General features: G+C 41.2%; 1 protein-coding gene across 2 annotated transcripts in view; it reads left to right on the top strand.

The window, feature by feature from the left end:
- Positions 1-9,582, top strand: part of EYA1 (EYA transcriptional coactivator and phosphatase 1) — a 159,009-nt gene extending 149,427 nt beyond the window's left edge. For both annotated transcript variants that reach the window (XM_068525357.1, XM_068525356.1), the window contains exon 18: positions 7,901-9,582. In XM_068525357.1, the coding sequence (XP_068381458.1) occupies positions 7,901-7,981 (81 nt within the window). In that variant the 3' untranslated portion in view covers positions 7,982-9,582. The remainder of the gene's footprint in view (positions 1-7,900) is intronic.
- Positions 9,583-21,310: the final 11,728 nt, after the last annotated feature.

Below are 21,310 nucleotides of genomic sequence, written 5' to 3'. Positions count from 1 at the left end.
CATTTCTCTAATAATTAGTGATGTTGAGCATCTTTTCATGTTTGTTGGCCATTTGTATGTCATCTTTGGAGAAATGTCTATTTAGGTCTTCCACCCATTTTTTCATTGGGTTGTTTGTTTTTTGGATATTGAGCTGCATGAGCTATTTGTATATTTTGGAGATTAATGCCGTCAGTTGCTTTGTTTGCAAATATTTTTCTCCCATTCTGAGGGTTGTGTTTTCGTCTTGTTTATGCTTTCTTTTGCTGTGCAAAAGCTTCTAAGTTTAATTAGGTCCCATTTGTTTATTTTTGTTTTTATTTCCATTTCTCTAGGAGGTGGGTCGGAAAAGATCTTGCTGCGATTTATGTCCAGGAGTGTTCTGCCTATGTTTTCCTCTAAGAGTTTTATAGTGTCCAGTCTTCCATTTAGGTCTTTAATCCATTCTGAGTTATTTTTTTGTGTGGTGTTAGGGAGTGTTCTAACTTCATTCTTTTACATGTAGCTGTCCAGTTTTCCCAGCACCCCTTATTGAAGAGACTGTCTGCTCCATTGTATATTCATTCTTGCCTCCTTTGTCACAGATTAGGGGACCATAGGTGTGTGGGTTTATCTCTGGGCTTTCTATCTTGTTCCATTGATCTGTGTTTCTCTTTTTGTGCCAGTACCATACTGTCTTGATTATAATAGCTTTGTAGTATAGTCTGAAGTCAGGGAGCCTGATTCCTGCAACTCCGTTTTTCTTTCTAAAGATTGCTTTGGCTATTCGGGGTCTTCTGTGTTTCCATACAAATTGTAAAAATTGTTGTTCTAATTCTGTGAAAAATACCATTGGTAATTTGATAGGGATTGCATTGAATCTGTAGATTGCTTTGGGCAGTATAGTCATTTTCACAATGTTGATTTTTCCAATCCAAGAACATGGTATATCTCTCCATCTGTTTGTGTCATCTTTGATTGCTTTCATCAGTATCTTACAGTTTTCTGAGTACAGGTCTTTTGCCTCCTTATGTAGGTTTATTCCTATGTATTTTATTCTTTTTGATGTAATGGTAAATGGGATTGTTGCCTTGGTTTCTCTTTCTGACCTTTCATTGTTAGAGTATAGGAATGCAAGAGATTTCTGTGTATTAATTTTGTATCCTGCAACTTTACCAAATTCAGCGATGAGCTCTAGTAGTTTTCTGGTAGCATCTTTAGGGTTTTCTATGTATAGTATCATGTCATCTGCAAACAGTGACAGTTTTACTTTTTCTTTTCCAATTTGGATTCCTTTTATTTCTTTTTCTTCTGTGATTGCTGTGGCTAGGACTTCCAAGACTGTGTTGAATAATAGTGGTGAGACTAGACATCCTTGTCTTGTTCCTGATCTTAGAGGAAATGCTTTCCCTTTTTCACCCTAGAAGAAATAGACAAATTCTAAAAAGATCTCTTGTAAGAGTTTTCTCTGAGCACCTCTTTGTTCCTAGAAAGACCATTCAGAGAAGCCATCTCACTACTGGTGGATATCTTTCTTTGATGTATGTCTTTGTTGTCAAAATCTGCCATGCTTATTTATTTTTTTACCATAAAATTTTTTGTTTCCCTAATACAACATTCCTCAAGTGAAAATAATTAGGCCTATGTATGATTTAAAACAAAATCAAAATGTAAATAATAGTCTTCTGCACACTGACAGCAGTTTTGGTTTCTAGAGTAAAAACAGCCTCGTTTTATAACTCTGACTTTATTTACTTTTCAGAGAACTACTTAAAATGAATCTCTTGTGAATAACATGGAGGGAATGGGGGATGGCAAGCACCATTATTCTGCATAATGACAAACGCTTCATCAAAAAATGTCCATTTTTCAATGTGCATTCCAAAACTTGCTGAAAACCAAGATGAAGCTGAGAATCTGCTTAATAATGCTTGATTGTGAGTTTATTTAGGAGAAAAATAAGGGCTTCTTTTGTCAAAAAAAAAAAAAAGACATTTTTAATGCAAGTTTTTGCTTTTAGTTTTCTTTAAGTGAGACATAGGGATTACTGAGTACAGAATTTTATTATTCTAAAGCCATTACATTCGTTTAACTTAATGAGCACATACTGTATGCCAGATCTTAAACTGGATTTCATCTTTATTCTTTAAGAGCTCACTCCTCTCCAGAGGGGACGCAGATATACAAATAGTCAAAGAGCAAAGCTGTGCAGTAAGCTTCATGAGTTCTCAGAATATCTCTTTATTTACAATTTGAGAAGTATTTGTACCTCCATATGCAAATTTTCTAGAGATAATATACGCATAGGAAAGCACAGATCTGTCCTTTATTTTTTATACAAATGGTAACTATACACTTTTTTTTCCGTACCTGCTTTTTTCACTTAATATATATCCTGGTAGTTATTCCATATCAGTATATGGAGCTCTGCATCTCTAATTCTTATAAATGGCCGCATCACAATTCCATTACCTTGATATGTTGTAATTTAACGAGTCCCCTGGGGCTTAACATTTCAGTGGTTTCCAGTGTTTATTATTACAAACAGTTCTGCAGTGAGTGGTCTTTACATGGTTCATGCGTGGGCAAGTATATCTGTGGGATTAATTCCTAGAAGTGCAATACCTGGGGCAAAGGTTATGTGCTTTTATGGTTTTGAAACATTTTCTTAATACATTTTTAATAATTCAGCAATATCCAAATTACATGTGTCCACACACCCAGCTTTTTATATTACTGATCTTATGTATACCCAGAAGGGATAAATGCAAAATACCAGACAAGGAGGAAAGTTGGCAGAAGGGGATTTGGAAAGCTGCACACGTGGGCAAGAGGAACAAAGGATGTGTCATTATTTTACCATTAGGGAATATTTTGGTTCTAATGACCCCAAAACGTGTGCTACTTCCCAAGATTTAGGTCTTGGTGCCCACTTCTCTCAATATGTGCTAATCTTGATAAACTAATCATATACACATCAGTTTAGGCTATCACTATTGTTAAGATTTGTGGTTTAGCAGTGTTTTAGTCCCATGGCTCTAGTTACCTGATGGACTCTCTCCATGTAGGTATCCCATTTCATCCACCTGCATATCAGCAGATGAATTCTACTGTCCCAAACAGTTCGCCCACTCAGATTTGCTTTGGTGTTCTCTACCTCCAGCCCATCACCCAGTAGCAAGAACTCTCTCTTTACAGTGTGTCTCCCATCCGTTGCACCCACTCCATTTCCACTGTTCCTTTGCCTAGTTTCTCTGCTACCAGCCAGCCACACCTCCAATCCATCCTTCCTTTAGTGCCTCATTAAATTGCTTAACATACTTCTACCTGGAAAAAATATCTCCTTTCTTATTAGGGTTTGTTATGAACACACCATTCCAGCACCATCTCCTCCACACTAAATACTCTGTGCATCCCACCTTTGTCACATACCATCTCCTGACTGGGAGTCCCATCCCTCTCCATCTACCTAACCAAATTTGCCCATTTCTCAAATTCAATACAGGCTCAATTTACCCTCTCCAGCTTACAGCTGAGCTCTCTCTTCTCTCTGAATTTATCATTTTGATTCTTTGTTTTCTTGAGATATAATTGGCATTCAGCACTGTATAACTTTAAGGTGTACAGCCTAATGAATTGACTTACATATACTGTGAAATAATTACCACAATAAGTTTCGTTGACATCCATCATCTCCCATAGATACAAAAAAAAATTTTTTCTTGTGATGAGAACTCTTAGGATCTACTACTCTTAGCTTTCACATATATCATACAGCAGTGTTAACTATAGTCATCATGTTGTATGTTACAGCCCCAGTACTTTTTTATCTTATAACTGGAAATGTGTATCTTTTGGCCACCTTCATCCAATTTCCCCTCCCCCACCCTTTGCCTCTGGTAACCACAAATCTAATCTCCTTTTCCATGACTTCTGGGTTTTTGGTTTTTTTTTTTTTAGATTCCACACATAAGTGAGATCATACAATATTTGTCTTTGTGTGACTTATTTCACTTAGCATAATGCCCTCAGTGTCCATCCATGTTGTCCCAAATGGCAGGATTTCCTTCTTTTTTATGGCTGAATAATATTCAATTGTGTATAATTCACAATGCCTTTATCCATTCATCTGTCAGTGGACACTTTGGTTGCTTCCATGTCTTGGCTATTGTAAATAGTGCTGCTATGAGCATGAGGGTGCAGATATCTCTTTGACATAGTGTTTTCATTTCCTTTGGGCATGTATATACCCAGAAGTGGGACTGTCCAATCATGGGGTAGTTCTGTTTTCAATTTTTTCAGGAACTGCCATACTCTTTTCCATAGGGGTTGTACCAATTTACATTCTGACCAACAGTGCGTAAGGGTTCCCTTTTCCCTACATCCTCATCAGCATTTGTTACCTCTTACCTTTTTGATGAAGGCCATTCTAACAGGCGTGAGCTGGTATCTCACTGTGGTTTTGATTTGCATTTCCCTGAGAAGTGATGGTGAGCACCTCTTCATGTACCTGTTGATCATCTGTATATCTTCTTTACAAAAATGTCTAGTCAGGTTCTCTGCCCAATTTTTAAATTGGATTATTTGTTTTGCTATTGAGTTGTATGATATTAACCCCTCATCAGATATATGGCTTACAAACATTTTTTTCTCACTCCATAGGTTGTTTTTTCATTTTGTCAATTGTTTCTTTAGCTGTGCAAAAGCTTTTTAGTTTGATATAGTCCACATGTTTATTTTTTATTTTGTTGCTTGTGCTTTAGGTGTCATATCCAAAAAATAATTGCCAAGGCTGATGTCAAGGAGCCAAACATTTTTTTCGGTGTTTTCTTATAGGAGTTTTATGGTTTCTGGTCTTACATTTAAGTCTTTAGTCCTTTTCAAGTTAATTGTTGCATTCTTATACATGTGAATAGCCAGTATTCCCAGCAACATTTATTGAAGAGACTGTCTTTTCTCCATTGAGTATTCTTGGCTCCCTTGTAAAATATTAGTTTAGCATATATACATGGGTTTATTTCTGGGCTCTTGATTCTGTTCCATTTTCCATGTGTCTGTTTTCATGCCCGTACCGTACTGTTTTGATTACCACACCTTTATAATATAGCTTGAAATCAGGAAGTGTGATGCCTCCCACTTTGTTCTTTCTCAGGATTGCTTTGGCAATTTGGGGTCTTTTAGTTCCATATACATTTTAGGATTGTTTTTTCTACTTCTGTAAAAAAAACACCATTGGAATTTCAATAGAGATCACATTGAATCTGTAGATGGCATTTTAACAATATTAATTCTTCTAATCCATGAACATGAGATACCTTTCCATTTATTATTTGTGTCTTCTTCAATTTCTTTCATCCATGCCTTATAATTTTCAGTGTAGAAATCCTTCACTTTTTAAGTATTTTATTGTTTTTGATGCTTTATTGTAGATGGAATCGCTTTCTTTATTATCAGATCATTTGTTCTTAGTGTATAAAAATGCTGCTGATTTTTGTATCCTGCAACTTTACTGAATTCATTGATTAGATCTAACAGTTTTTTTCTTGGAATCTTTAGGATTTTCTATATATAAAATCATGTCATCTGCAAATAGTTTTACTTCTCCCTTTCCAATTCTGATGCTTTTACTTATTTTTCTTACCTCATTGCTCTGGCAAGGTCAATTTGATTCTTAGTCCCACACTGCCTTACATTGTAACGAAATAGTTTCAGCAGATATGTCTTGCCTGCCGGTTCTTGGCAGTAGGATCCTATGATATGTATGTATATTACTTTACAAATCTGCTGTAGCTACAGAGCTGTACAAGTAATAGAATATTTTAATGAAAAAGTTTATAGACTTTATTAAACCTAGAAGCAACCCTGAGTAATTTCCCCTAAACCCTTATTTTACAAATAAACAAACTGGGGCTCCAGGGAGATTAGTAACATGACTTTGAATCATGACAAAAGTCAGGGTTGAGAGTATAACCCAGGTCTCCTCATTCTAGAACCTGCTTTTCTTTTCCTCTTTGTCTTCATATAAGAAATATTTGTTCCACGCTAAACATTGATTCAGGAAAAAAAATTGTTTACTTTGTACCCAGTTGCCCTGGGAAACTCTTGTAGATCCATAAAAGCTTCACATCAGTATGTGCTTAGTTAGGGAAAATGTTATTTTGCAGTATTAGTTCTAATTATTTGTTAACACATGTTTGAGTCCCCTGTTCTCTCCGCTAGACTCAGTCTTCTTAGAATGAGTCACTATTAAATGTTAATCATAACTATCATTATTATTAACAAACTCTTTATCAGGGCTAACCAGGTCCTGCACCACTTGGCTCCTACAGCCGGTAATGTCACAGCCATGTCTTTCTCTCACACAGCCAGTATTCTAACAATGAACTTCTCCTGTATCCTCTGCCCCAGCCCCCTTCACACGCACAGAGACATTACAGTGCTCTTCTGATGATCAGCCTTTCATAACTAGCTCAACTATTACCTCCTCTTACCAGTGTCTCTCCCAGTTCCCCAGGCAAAGGGAATTACCCCCTCCTCCTCCTCTTAGGTGAACATTCATGATTGTTGTTCATTTCTGCTACTCACCCACAGACTGTGAGAGGGTGGGCCGGGGATGTCTTCTACACTGTGCCTGTGAACGTGAAAAATCACTAATGAATGAATGCAAAATAGTACAGTCTACTTTTATGATCTAAAATTGCCAAGTGGAACATCCTAAATTTTTGAAAAGAAATCTCTAGTACTTGGTTCTGGACAGTTATTGAAGGATAACAAAAATAGAGATACTCCAAAATAGTATAGAATCCAGAAAGGTCTACATATGATATTGAACTGTGGTATATGTCTTTAGCAGATTACTTGAAACAAAGACATTGTTAATAAGTAACAATAGTTTGCATCCCCAGAATAACAGCTATGTGATCTGCACCAGAATAGTTAGTAGCTCCTATTGTCACTTACAGATAGTCCCCCCAAAAAACTCCTCAGTTCTAAATTCTGTTTGCTTTCATGCCATATTCTCCTAATAGTATGAATTGTTTAAAAATTCCCTAGACCTATAATTGCAAATTATACTCAGGCCTTCACGTTATTTTTTGTGTAGAAAAAAACCGAAATGTTTTCTGTGGGCTTAATAGAATTTTGTTCTCTGAAGTGTGATGATTATCTTTCTCTTATCAAGAAAAAGATTTTGCTGACACATAAATACTTAGTACAGTGCTTTTTGAACCGTAAAGTTTATAATCATGTTTTTATCCCTCATGGACGATGTAACCTCTTTTTTTTTTTTTTGGCCTGCTTTTCTTGGCCTGCTTTTCTTGTCTATGGTTAATTCAGGTGTTTCACAAACATTCCCGTCATTTAAGCTAGATTTCTAGATGTTTTAAACTACCACCAAAAAATCCAAAAAACTATCTTAGATGTTCATTTAAAATTTCCCACATGGTAAAGCTGTTTCAGGGTCAATGCAAAAAACGAAAAAAAAAAAAAAAAAAGTTGCTTCTTACAGGAGTAAAATTAAGTTTTGCAAAATGTAAAATACTACCAACTAAGGAAAACCGCTTAAACTTGCAGCATGAAAAATGCACTGGATCCAGATTTTGAAAGGCAAATGTTTGACAAGGTTTTGTTCATAGCTACTGGATTTTATTTGAAGCTTGAAATCGGCATTCAAGTCTCAGTGTAGGTCTGCTTAAGAAATACCCATCACCTTCTTAAAAGAAACAGACTCCTGAATTACATTTTTAAATGCAGTCCAGTATTCTTAGGGGAGGATTAAGTTTGAATTTGTGTATTAAACAGATGTGACGTTGAGATCTTAACTGGCAGTTTTCACGGTACTGAATAAAGGGGGGTGGGCAGCATGGTGGATTGCCAAAGCAGCCTTTCAGGGCCCGTGCTGGAAGCGTTCTCTGTCCTCACCACGTTGTCTGCCCCTTTGCAGCACGCCATGCCCTTCTGGAGGGTTTCCAGTCACTCGGACCTCATGGCCCTACATCATGCCTTGGAACTGGAGTACCTGTAACAGGCCCCTAGCACTTTGAAACCACACAACCGCCCTGTGACCAGGGACACATCCAGCAGGCTGAGTCCTGAGTCGGCGCCGGACTCCAAACTAGCGATTTCAACGTTTTGATGCCCAGCTGCTGTGGGTCCTCGCCTCTGCCCTTGTGGTAAATGAAGGACCACATCCCTTTCTTCAGAACAGCTGTTGACTCTAGTACTGTGAATCCAATGCAAATAAGCCATGAGAATGTTCTAGCACAGTGTAACGTGTCTTGGCCACATTAACTACATGGTTCGAACCTGTGAAGAAAGGACCTGCAGACGCTTTACGTTTTTAGCATCTTCAGTGTGACCTAAACAGCTTCTCCAATACAGCAAACTTGATTGCACAACAAAGACTGAAATGGGTTTCCTGATTACCAGTGGGGGGATTTTCTTGTAAAGGTTTACTTTTTTGGTGTCTCATACCCAGGGTCATCTGTACATCTCTACTTATTTATGAACAGACTTTTTTTTTAAAAAAAAAACACAGCTTTATCGAGGTATAATTCAGGAACCACACAGTTCATGCGAACAGACTTTTTTGACATCAAATAACTGAAGAGACAGTAGCATGATGAGAGAGAAGCGACTGAAGGCTTTGGCCTCATGACACAGCAAGTACTTTGAATTTTAGCACATTGCAAAGTAGTTTAAAATATGTCTAATTTAAACGTATAATATGTACATCACTGAGACAATCATGTACAGAAAGAATTTTGGGTGTAAATTTGTAATAATGGATGATTCTTTTACATATTGTTTAGGAAAATGATACTGAAAGGTAGCAATGCCTTGATAGCGAAGTATGAGGCAGGATATGCACAGACGTGCAGTGCCTTCTTGAAGTACTGGGTATAAATATGTAGATAATGGATTTTTTTTTTAAGATCATGTTGTCAAGACCAAAAGCATGGATGTCAAGTGTCAATAAGATTTTGTTTTCCAATTTTTTTCCCCATCAGTTCTTTTTTTATGCTGTTAGGAGGGCCTTGGTCAAAGAACACAGCAGTGTCTGTCTTAAATAATTTTGGGGAAAAAAGCCCTCTTAAAACCTCACTTTTTCGTTTTCAACACTAATGTAGTATATGTAACTACTTGGAAAAAGATTATTCAAATGCTCCTTCCCACAGAAAGAATGTAGATGATGGATATATTTTATTAATGAAATGGTTCATGAATTGGACACTAGCAAAGTTTTCATGTGCTCAGATGATATTTTCTCGTTTAAGGAAGGACATTACCACATATCTGGAAATCAGCAAAACTTTGTATTACTTCCTACATTCGTGTTCCTTCTGTTTTCCTCCACACTCATCTCCCACCCCACCCTCCCAGGAAAGTTCATTGCCAGCAGGGGACACAGCCTGGTCATCACCAAGAAAATAATGCTACTCTTCACCCCCATTCTGTATTATATGACAAGCATAAACCTGGGAAATAAAATTTGTCACCTTTGTAATACCCTAATAAAGTTTCTCCAAAAGTGATCGATCAGTTTATCTAGACACTAGTTTCTCTCATCTAAAGCCTTCCATTGTCATGAAATTACTTTTTGGATGAATTTTCTTTAATAGTATATTGGGGGGGGGGGTGGAAATAACACCAGCTTTGACCCAAAGTAGCTAAAGAAAGAGCTACTCTATCCTTTTCTGAAGTTTCATGTTGCTGCTAGAATTAGTCAGTTGTGAATTTATCAAAATTGTTTAATCATTGAATTTTGTTTTTCCTCTTTTGCTTGAAGCAAACAGAAGTCGACAATTTTTCAGCCTTTCCATTTTACATTTTTGTACTCTGCAGACTGAAAAGACAAAGTTTAATCTTACCCTTACTGTATAAAGGTGTGTTGTGTCCACAACTGTGTACAGAATTTTTCTTCATTCAATTTGTGTTTAAATTAATAAAACTGATTTGTGAAGTACTGTAAGCTCCTTGACTTGTATTTTCTTCATCTCTTGGTTCTAAGAAACAGCAGGATCTTGGTTGCATTAGAAAGCTCATAGTCCGACAAAAGGAAGTTGTACAGAGCAACTGCAGTAATGGCTTTATCAGTCCTTGAGAGGACTGAGCTAGAAAAATTACAGCTGTTTCTTTGATCACTGTAAGAACAGATGAATGGAAAAGCTCTTTACTTCCTCCGAAACTACATAAACTAGACCTTCGCTCAGACTTATCTGCTGTAGAACAGAATTCAGCATCAAGTGTCTTGGATGCCAGAGCATAGCTTTAGCCACTTAAATACCCAAGGGACAGCAACAGAAACGAGCTTCATCTATAAAGAATGCCCGCAACATACACCGCTAAGATTTGGCCAAATTCATCACTGACAAAGAGCTATAAAACAGCACAACTTGCTTCCTCCTGGGATTTAATCTTAGAAACACAACATTCATGCATACAAACACGTGACCATCAAACATGCAGTGGTCTGACTCATTTATCAGGCCCAGGATGTTCGTTTTTCACGTGCACACACTAATGAAGTGTCTGCGCATGCTCAGACACCCGAGAATGAAAAGTTTGGGGAATGTCTGTAAAGAGAGGCAGGGGTGGGGAACAGAGGGACTTCTAGGTCTCAGATGAAGAAAGTATGGAAAACAGGCAAAATGGGGAGCATACCCTCACAAGATGGATTTTCTAAAGTGCCACTTCTAACATGACCCCCCTCTGGCCAAAATGCTTAAAGCGCTCCCCCTTCGACCATAGATTTGAGCCCAGATTTCTCTACCTGCCATTCTAGAGTTGCCAAGTACAGCCTCTACTTTCTTCCCAGTGTTGTCTCTCGTTATTCTTAGGAACACACCTTCAGTACATATTAACCGGGCTCTTTAATGGGCCAAACAGCCCGTAAGCATCCCCGCCAAATCTCTGCTCAGAGCTCTCCCATGGCCATCAATGACTTCCTCCACCTTTAATCCACCCAAACCGTGTCCAGCTCCAGAGCCTTCACCTCTGTAGAACCTTCTTTCCCACCGTGGCACACAGTTTGAACTTCTCTCACCCAGTGTCCATGGTCTTACTGGCCGTTCAGACTATTCCCTTAAATAAAGGCTCGCCATGCCCCCACCACTGTCTGAGACGCTGAGGATAGGAGCTCATGAGGATGGAGTTTACATCAGAGTAGGTGGGAACAGACAAATGAATTAATGAATGAATGAGTGAATAAGACACATTCAGTTGGAAACATTCTTTGCAGAAAATTAAAACAGGGAATATGGGTAGGTGACAGGGATTCCCTGGAAAGGATGGATAGAACTGAGACCAATTGCTAAGAAGCGGGCAGCATGTGAAGATGAAGGGCAGAAGATATAGGCAAAGGTCCTCAGAGGAGAAGACTTCTATTTATTGTGTTTTAGGAGTGAAAATCACACTCACAGGTCCAAGAAGAGATGATCTGGGAAAGGAATGGAGACGGGGAAAGTCTTGGTGAGGGATTTGGATGCTATTCTAAATGGCCGCTGAGGGGGTCTACACAGGGTTGTGACCCAATCTGACATACTCTTTGGAACGACCACTCTGGCTGCTGGGTGGAGGATGGGCTAAAGAAGGGTGAGAGAAGAAGTGGGGAAATGAGTCATCAGGCTAGTAGGGCAGCCCAGGAGAACAACAGCCAGATTCAGATTAGGATGGGGAAAAGGACACCTGGATTTATTTTTAGTGACAGCAAGGACAGCACTTGGCTAATGGGTTCAATGGGGGGAGCAGTGAGACACAAGAGGAGTCTGGACACCCCCAGAGTAAGGGGTCGCCCCACCACTGTGAGATAGTACACCTAGTGGTTAAGAGCCTGGCCTCTGCAGGCGGACTGCCTGGGTTCGAATCCCAGCTTCCCATTTTAGTTAGCCAAGTTGTTTAACTTCCCGGTGCCTTAGTTTCCTCATCTGTAAAAAGGGGATAACAATAATACCTACTTCAGACCGTTATTATGAGGACCAAGTAAGTTAATATGCGTAAAGTGCTTGGGACACTGCTTGGCATATTTTTTAATGCTGCCCATTACTATGCTGGCTAAGTATTCAGACTTTTTTTTTTCTCCCCAACTAAAGAACCAGCTCTTTGACAGCACAGACCATTTACAAGGGGACTGCATTTTTCTGGCCTAGTCTAGGAAACAGGATGAAAAAGACCAGACCATCTAGTTTCTGACCTCAAGCACTGGGATGGTGGCTATTAAAAAAGAATCACAATCATAAAGGAGGCTTCCGTGAGCGGTCCTGCTGGCGTGAGAGGTGGGGAGAGCAGGGCAGCCTGGGCAGGCGGGAAACGCCGCCCCGAAGCTGAGCCCCGAAGCTGAGCCCTGCCGGCTAGAGTTGCCTTGAGCAGAGTGGGGAGAAGCGGAGCACAGGAGAGAGGCCGAGAGGGAAGATGAGAAGGGAAGAAAGGCCACAGGACTATAGGAGCGCAGGAAGTGTGGGTCAGAGTGGCCAGGAGAGGGAGGGGTGAGGGCATGAACTGTCCTTCACCTCCAAGTAAAACTTCAGGCTTAGTGCTTCTATTACCCACGAGCACGGCTATTCCCCTTTCACGGGAGACAGATAAGCAAGAGGATAGAAACAGAGGTTGCATTCAGCCTCCTGCATTATAGCACAAACAGCCTGGGACCCTTCACTGGGGCCATGATTCCGCATTAAACTAGACTTAGATGTTAGCCCTAAGTAGTGTCTAGCGGAGCCCCTTTTATTTTACAGATTACAAAACTCAGGTTAAGTGCTCTGTCCGAGAGGTCACAGCCAAATCAGGCAGAGTCATAACCCCAGGCGACTCTTGGATACAACAGAGAATCATGAAAAGATCATGGGCTCTCAGGTCAATAGAAGCTGGCTTTGCCCCGTGCTCCATGGCTCCACACCAGGGCTTTAGTACAATTGTCCAATGACGTCTGAATGCTTTGGGTTGTAAACCTCAGCACCTCAATTCTATGTCATCCTTCCAGAGATTGGTTTAAAATTTGTCTTCCAATCAGCATTTACATGTGTCCAATGCACATGCATTCTGTAATAACTTTTCAAAGTTGCTTTTCAAAACATTTGAATAGGGCTTGGATGTTCCCTAATTCAAGTGACTATAAAGGAAGCCATTTGCTTGACAGAATGTGGAGATGCTGTCGCAGACAGCGTGTGTTCATTTAAGACCCGTAAGAAATTTCCTTCCAGACCCTGGGATCCCCAACACTCTCTTTCTGCAGCTACAGAAGCTTCAGCTGACTCGCGTCGCCCTGTCGATCCCACTCAGGATGGTTTTTTGACAATCCAAAAGGAGACAGTTAGCAATAGCACTTCTTTCTTTCAGTGTCTCTCAGAAACGTTTCCATTTCTCTCCGTTCTGTGCAATTATCCAAACTGACAGGCGAGCTTGTGGCAGAAGAAATGAAAGGGTTTGTAATTTAGGAAACCTTTGGCTCCACTGACTGAAAGCAGGTTGTTTGTAAAAAGGAAATCCTGACCTCAGCTAACTGGCAAACTCTGTCAGAAGCAATAGGCGGAAGCGAAGGAGAAAGAACAGCGCCGGGGATTTTTATTGGCAACAGAAGAAAAGCGGATGCTCTGCCAGAGGAAAGCCCTTCCGAGAGAACTCTCCGATGGGGGGACCAAGTGTGCCCAGAGCCAGTGCGTGTGCAGCTACACACTGCCTGGTGGTTCTGGGCCAGGTCTGTGGGCTGGTTTGACTGGGGGAGTTTGCTGCCTGGGACCATAGCTAGACTGACCATCCTGAAAATGGACTTCCTTCACTCCTCTCTGCTGCTCCCTGCACTCCTGTGGCCTGTTCCACCTTCTCTCGTGGCTTGACATAAAGCCCCAGGACCCAGAGGTGACAGGTGGGAAAGGAGATAAGCTACCTCGTGTTTCCCACGTTGGTGCCGTCCACCGACTCACCCCACCTCCTCCCTCCATCTGCCACCCCGTTTGGCAGGACTCTGCAGGGACCTCTGGGTAACTCCCTGAGAAAGGAGGCCCCCTCAAGCTCTCATACCCTTCTGCCAGTGGTCCTCAATGGGCTGCCCATTGAAATCACCTGGGTGCTTAGAAAACTCCCTGAGCCCCTCTCTACAGATTCTAATTGAATTTGTCTAGGTTGGGGCTTGAGCAGCAGTCAAGGTAAAGAGCCATTGCTTTGGGCCAACCAGGTATGGGAAAGACCTCCATTCAAGGCAACTCCCAGCAAGGCTGGGACACGTGTGGAATGTGAGTTCCCAGCTCCCGGCCTTTCCCTTCCAAGCCATTCCGATTCCCGGTTGGCCAAGCCTAGGCCCCGGAAATCCTTATGGCCCCCGACTCAATTCCATTCAAGCATCTAGGGAGTTCCTCCTGTGAGTGAAGAGTTCTGCCTGGTGTCAGGGGCGTCCCCAGGGGGTTGGCCATCTAGTGGGGAAACAGAGAGAATGGGAGAAAAGGCAGATGTGACGAGGGCCTCACTGGATGGCCAGGACACTGGAAATCTAGGGGGACAAGTGTTGCAAAGAATTTTAACTTATGATGGAAGCCCACAGGGGACAGCAATGAATGTTGGCTGGGGAAACAGGTCTCATTGAGGGGATGGCATTTTCATTGACCTAGATGAGATAAAAGAATAAGATGCTGATAGGCCCCTAAACCTAGGCTCCTCATCCTCTTCCGGATTAATGAGAGAGAGAAATATTTAATAACTGCCGGCTGCAATAACTCAAGTGAGATATAAGGAGGGTCTGTCCTAGGGCAGCCCTGGGGATAGAAACATGGAACCCATTTCGCAGGTGTCCCAGAGGCAGAGCTAGTCCTGAGTGTGTGGGGCAGGCTTCCAAGGTTCTCTTGCTGTGCCCCTCCTCCATCCAACACTGGATAGGATCCGGCTGGATCCAGCCAGGTACCAAGTTGTGTATAATTAAGTCAGAGGATTATAGCTGAGGGGAAGGTGTTGGTTCATTCTAAATCTTCTCTCGAACTCAGACCTGGAAGGCTTTGCTGTCTTTGGGACTAATTATATATATCATTGAATATATGTGTGTGTATATGTGTGTATGTGTGTGTGTGTATGTGTTGCAGTGAATTATTTCAAGGGGCAAGAAGAGCAACCCAGTTTCCCGGATGGTTCTCGAAAGTGCAGCAATCAGGCTGAAGCCCTTTACGTGTAATTGGGAAAGTGGCACTTTTCCATTTCAAATTGGGGGAAGGGGGGCTGGCTGAAGGTGTTTTTAAAGAAGCTAAATCCTTCCTGTGGAGGCCCTTCCTATCACCCTCCAAAAACATAACCTGGAGGTGGGCTGGGGAGCAGGGGACAGGGGACGGGACCTTTGTAGGGTTGTAAGCCGATAGGTTATGGGGTCCCCGAAGAAAGAGAACCAGGAATGGCTTTCTTGACATAAGAGGAGCCATGTTGGCCTCAGCATTTTATGATCTAAGCCTGGCCACATGCTGGCCCTTGAACAGGTCTCAGTAATCAATGAGCTTTAGGGAACAAAGGAATGCAGGAAGAGAGAAAAGGCCGCCGAACAATAGTGCAGTGACAAAGCAGAGTCCTCGTGCATCCTCAGGGGGTACACAGAATAATAGATCTTTGAGTTCTGCAGGGTCTAAGGTCCCCACCCAGGGGAGGACAGAATGATGAGGTTGACCCTCCTGACTTCAATCAACTCAAGTTCGGATTCTGTCGACCTTTGTCCCAATTTTTTGCTGAATTCTCCTCTGCTCAAGCCCCTTCATGAATATACATGGACCCTTAGCTTAAAAGCTCCCCAGTTTTGCTACTGGGGAGACACTGCTTTGGGAAAGACCCCTAAGGTTCTCCTTACTGGCTGCAAGGAATAATAAGTCCTTCCTTCTCCCCATCTTTGGCTTGGTTGTGTCTATTGGCTCGACACCCCCCAAGAGGCAAACCTAGTTTTCGGGTAACAGTATCTCCAGGAGGACGAGGGTCCCCCCAAACACTCACTCCTTGCACCTTCCTTTAAGGGACGCTGCATCCTCGGAGACGAAACAGGCACCCAGAGGCCGCTCCAAGGCCCTTCAATGCAAAACCCCTTTGACTGTGTTCCTTGCACTTCCCTGTATACAAGCACGCCACCCATCTCAGATGGACGGCAAAGTGCTGAGGAGGAAGAGAAGAAAAGAAAGGAAAGAAAGGAAGGAAAACCAAGACAGTGTGTGAAGGAGGAGGGAGAGAGGGTTTGTTGTGTCAACTTGGACGTTAAAAAGAATGAAACCACTGAACAGGATCCCCCCGTACGTGCCCCAGCCCTGATGTGCAGGAGGCCTGGACAGGGGCCCCCTGAAGTCGCAGGGATCAAAGTCCCGGTGAGCACGCGTCCAGACAGCCCCCGGGGCGGAGGAGGAAGGGGAGAGGGGGCTCTGAGCGGAGGGGGCCCTGCCCCTCCGCTGGCCCTTCAGAAAGGGCCTCTTTCACTGCCTCCCCCCATGTTCCTGTCTGTACCAACCTCTCACTGAGAAATCACCGCAGGCCCCATCACCTAGCCTACTCAGTGGTTCAAAAATACCAAAGGTTTTGCAGAACTTCCATTCTTCTCAAAGTAGTTAAAATGCAAGCGGGTGGGGGCCTGCGCTGATAGAGGAAGCACACGCCCTTAGTGGAACAGTCTTGTTTTGAAAAACTTCTGCCCTCTGGGGTTGAAAGCATTTCTTGGTCCAGTGGAATCAAAAGGTGCCACAAGAGCTCCAGCAAGGCTTCCAGCCCCTGACCTTGATATTTATTTGCAAAGCCTTACAGGAAATCAGTGCTATGTGTTCCATGAAAACCAAAGGGAAATGCAGGAATCAGGAAAAGCAACGTACTGCTCCAAACAGCCTGACATCAACAACAGGCTTTAAAGAAAATGAGATGCTGAAAAAATAGTTCCCTTTGACATGTCACCTTTCAACATGTACTGAAGACCCACTGTACGCCCAGCCCGGTGCAAGGTGCTGACAGGGTCCGGGTCCTGAGAAGTTCATGTTTCCCCGGGTGGAGTCAGGGTGGGCTGCTGAGATAAAGGCAGCGTTGGGTGATTTGGACTTGAAAGGTACAGAGCAGGATGAGCTGGAGGCTTTGGGTGCAGGGGTCACCCGGGAGATGAGTGCTTCGGAAAGACTCCTAGGAGAATGTAACATTTAATCTGTACTGAGGAGCAGGTGGGAGTTTCACAGACGGAAAAAAAAGAAGAGCAAAGCTGGGGGGAGAGTGCATAACGTCTAAAACAGTTTCAGAAATTGAGCCTTAAAATTGCTATACAAATTAAGCATGACACATGATGGTCATTTATAACCATTCACGGAGTGCTTTCTACGTACTGCGAGAAATTCATAGACGGGCAAGAGAGATGTGCTCTGCACACCAATGCCCAGAGTTCAGTTCACCAAAGGTTACAAACTCAAATGACAACAGGGGCCAGTAAGTAATATAAGTGGGTGAGGGATTCAGGCCTATTATAGAAATCCCAGGGCCCTCTCATTTAAAAACAACAACAACAAAACCTTATTCTGATTTGATAGTGACAGTTCTGAAAAGTTTTTCTACACTAGAAGGAAAACATGCAAAAAAGTATACTGTAATCAGCCCTAGGCATTCATCCTCGGAGGGAAGAGGTGCGGATGGTCAGAAGAGAGCAGGGCTCTACGAAGCTGACAGCTGCTTCTCAGCCCTACCCAGTTGTTGCCATGAAGGAATGCTGGCTCAGGGTGTCAGGTTTTCCAGCTTTCAAGAGAAGCCAGATATCCTGATATTGGGGGGTGGGGTGGGGGGTGGGGAATGGTTGTAGGAATCTCAAACTTTGTAAATTCTGGCTCCAAATTTTAAATTCTGTAGACGGATTAAAATATGACAGTGGGCATAGTTTAAAACATGCAGATAATGGAAAAGATTTCTGGCTGGAATGTCTAGGAAGACTTCCTGGAGGAACTGATCTCTAAGCTGGGCCTTTGGGAAGGTTATTGGCCTCAGGTAGGAGCCTGGAGGGCAAAAGGACTCAAGTGACAGCATCAGTCATACTTCGGAAAGTCATGTCATTCAGTGGTACCCAACGTGGTCATATACCAAAATGAACTTGGGAATTTTTGTCACCACATTTATGATCTTTTAAATATTTTTAAATGTTTCTGTACATGCTACAACATGGCTTAACCTAAACAACATTATGCTAAGTGAAAGAAGTCAGACACCAAGGGACAAATATTGTACGATTCTAACGTTGTATGAGGGACCTAGAATAAGCAAATTCATAGAGACAGAAAGTAAAATAGAGGTTACCATGGGCTGAGGGCAGAGAGAAATGGCAAGTTATTGTTTAATGAGTACAGAGTTTCTGTTTGGGATGATGAAAAAGTTCTAGAGATGGATAGTGCTAATGGTTGCACACTATTTTAATGTACTTAATGCCACTGAATGATATACTTAAAAAACATTAACATGGAAAAAAAAATAAAAGTTTATGTAATATAAGCATGCCTACTTATCACAAACAGAAATAGAGAAATATGTAAAATTTTAAAAGGATTTTTTGTTCTCAACCTACCGCCACATGAACAATGAACTATCATTTCCCTCACAAACTCTTAGGAATTCATGCCACTGGACTCCTGCATGCCAGCACTGACTACTTCACAGGCAAAACCCCCAACTATTTCCACTTAGAATCATCCTGGGTTTCATGTACTTTGACTCTGAATCACTGACTGCACTACTGCTCAGTTATAGAACTTAAGGAGAGAGGGATGATGGGAAGCAGGAAAGCTTCAGATTCCCCAGAGGATACAGTCATGTGACTGCCTTTATGTGTGTGCACATTTGTGTGTAATGTGTGTCATGCATATGTATGTACATACTGGCTTATTTTACATAATTTCCTGCTTCTTGATATTTTAAAATTTCAACTATCTTAGATATCTTTCCACTTCAGTGTTTATAAATCTAGTTCCTCACTTTCCACAGCTGCCTAGTATTCCACTATATGTGAGTAGCATACCTCTTCCACTGACAGAAACTGAGGGAGTTTGCTATCTTTGCCCTTTACAAACTATGCTGTAATAAACATTCGTTTATATGGGTGTTTATAAATGTGCACAAATAATTCATATAAGTTAACTTCCTAGATATATAAGTGCAAGCTCAACAGGTATGACTATTTAATGCAATAAAATTTGCCAAATTATTATGCAAAAAAAACTCACTAATTTTTACACTTCCACCAAAAGTATTGTGAAATCTGGAAGGCTTTTTAAACTCCAGAGCCCTGCTGCCAGAGATCCTGCTGCAGTATTTCTGAGGTAGGATCTGGATTTCCATATTATTTAAAAATTCTACAGGTATTTCTAAGATTTGCCAGCCCTTGGACCCAAAAAGTAAAAGCTAAACATCAAATTGTGTATTATCTAATTGCAACGAAAATCTAAAAACTAAGGAATATTGTTGATAGAAATTGAAGAAGTCCTAAATAAACGGAAGGATGCACCATGTTCATAAATTAGAAGACTGAATATTACAAAGAGAGAGAGAAAACACAAGGTGATTCCTTAAGCTAAACAGAGCAGGAAGACTTATACTAGTAGATGTCAAAACCAATCACAAAGCTATAGCAATTAGTGTGATATTGGCCCTAGAATAAACAAGGAGAAATGGAAAAGAATAAAAAATAGAACTACGTATATTCTGTCACGGATGACTAGGAGAGTACGTACAGTAAAGATGGCCTTTTCAATAAATGGTGCCGATCAATTTTATCTCCATTTGGGTAAAAAATGAATCTTGACCCTACCTCTCACCATACACAAAAATAAAATCCTGGAAGATAGTAGGTCCAAATGTACTATAATATAGATATTAGAAAAATACATATAAAAATAGCTTTATGAACTTCAGAAAGATTTATTAATAGGACAAAAAAATTATTAACCAGTTTTAAAATTATAACTTGGACTAAATTAAAATTAAGATGTCTGCTCATCAAAATACACCATTAAGAGAATGAAAGAGCATATAACTGAATCACTTTGTTGAACAGCAGAACTTAACGCAACATTGTAAATCAACTATTTTTCAAAAAAATTTTACAAAAAGAGAGAGAATGAAAGGGCAAGCCACAGTGGGAAAAGGTATTTGCAGCACACATATCTGACAAAGTACTCATAAAATGAATATATAAAGAACTCTTACAAATCAATATGGAAAAGACCAAGAAAATCCCAAGATCAAAAATGGGTAAAAGATTTGAAGAGACACTCCATATAAGAGGATATCCAACTGGCTGATTAAAAATAGACAAAGTTGCTCAACTTCATTGGTTGTCAAAGAAATGCCAACTAAAACAATAATGCGATACCGTCCCATACCACCAGAATGACCGAAATAAAAGAGAGAGTTAATACTAGTGGAAGTGCAGCCTCTTTGTAAAACTGTTTGACAATATCTGCTAAGCTGGATCATGCTGCACCCGTCTGAATTACTGAGGAAGATACTCTTTATACCATTTATTTAGTATTCTCTGTTGCCTTGCAAAACAGTGGTTGGTTCTCATATATATATTTCTTAACCCCCTCCTCAGCATTTTAAACTTTTTGGAGCAGGAAGAGTGCCTCATTTCCTATACCATCAGAGTATCCAGCCCATCACATGGTAAATCTTCAGAAGTATCAGTTGACGGTGCTGTTGATTTATAGTGTAGATCGACAGGCACATTTTTATGTTACCCCGAAAACTCTAATCCATTGTTTCATTTTTCTTTGATGTCTTCTACATATTAAATACACTAGTATCTTATATTTCAATTAAATAAGCTGCTATAAAATTCCATTTCTGGGGATTTATTCAGAGAAATATTATTCATCATTTATTCATCAGAAGTTGTATTTGGCATAATACAGCTAAGGATGCAATGGGGAGCAAAAATATATAATTACCTGGCTGGGCTAATCATGACCAGACCATAAAAATGAATGCTTGCCTTCTGGTTCAGGATGGCAACATAGCAGGAGCCTAAACTCACCTCTTCCCATGGACACCCTGAATCTACAGTACATATGGAACAACTCCCTCTGAAAAAAAACCTAAAAACTGGCTGAGCAACTCCTACACATCAGGTGAATGAGAGAAGGCCCCCATGAAAGCAAATAGGAGAGGCTGGGACACAATCTCTCCATAAACCCCATCCCCGGCACAGCAGCCCACAATTGTGGGAATTCAAAACCTGAAGTATCTCCCTGAGGACCAAAGGGTTTGAACCCCACAGTGGGCACCCCAACTCCTAAGACCTGAATCTAGCCTTGAAAACCAATGGGGTCTGTGTCCATGAGACCCACAGGCTATAGCCATCTGAGAAACAGCTCTTAAAGGGCTCACGTGTAGACTTACC

This window comes from Eschrichtius robustus, chromosome 17 (assembly GCF_028021215.1).
Source record: "Eschrichtius robustus isolate mEscRob2 chromosome 17, mEscRob2.pri, whole genome shotgun sequence".
Classification (NCBI taxonomy): Eukaryota; Metazoa; Chordata; class Mammalia; order Artiodactyla; family Eschrichtiidae; genus Eschrichtius; species Eschrichtius robustus.
This window is presented reverse-complemented; position numbering and strand designations above follow the sequence as displayed.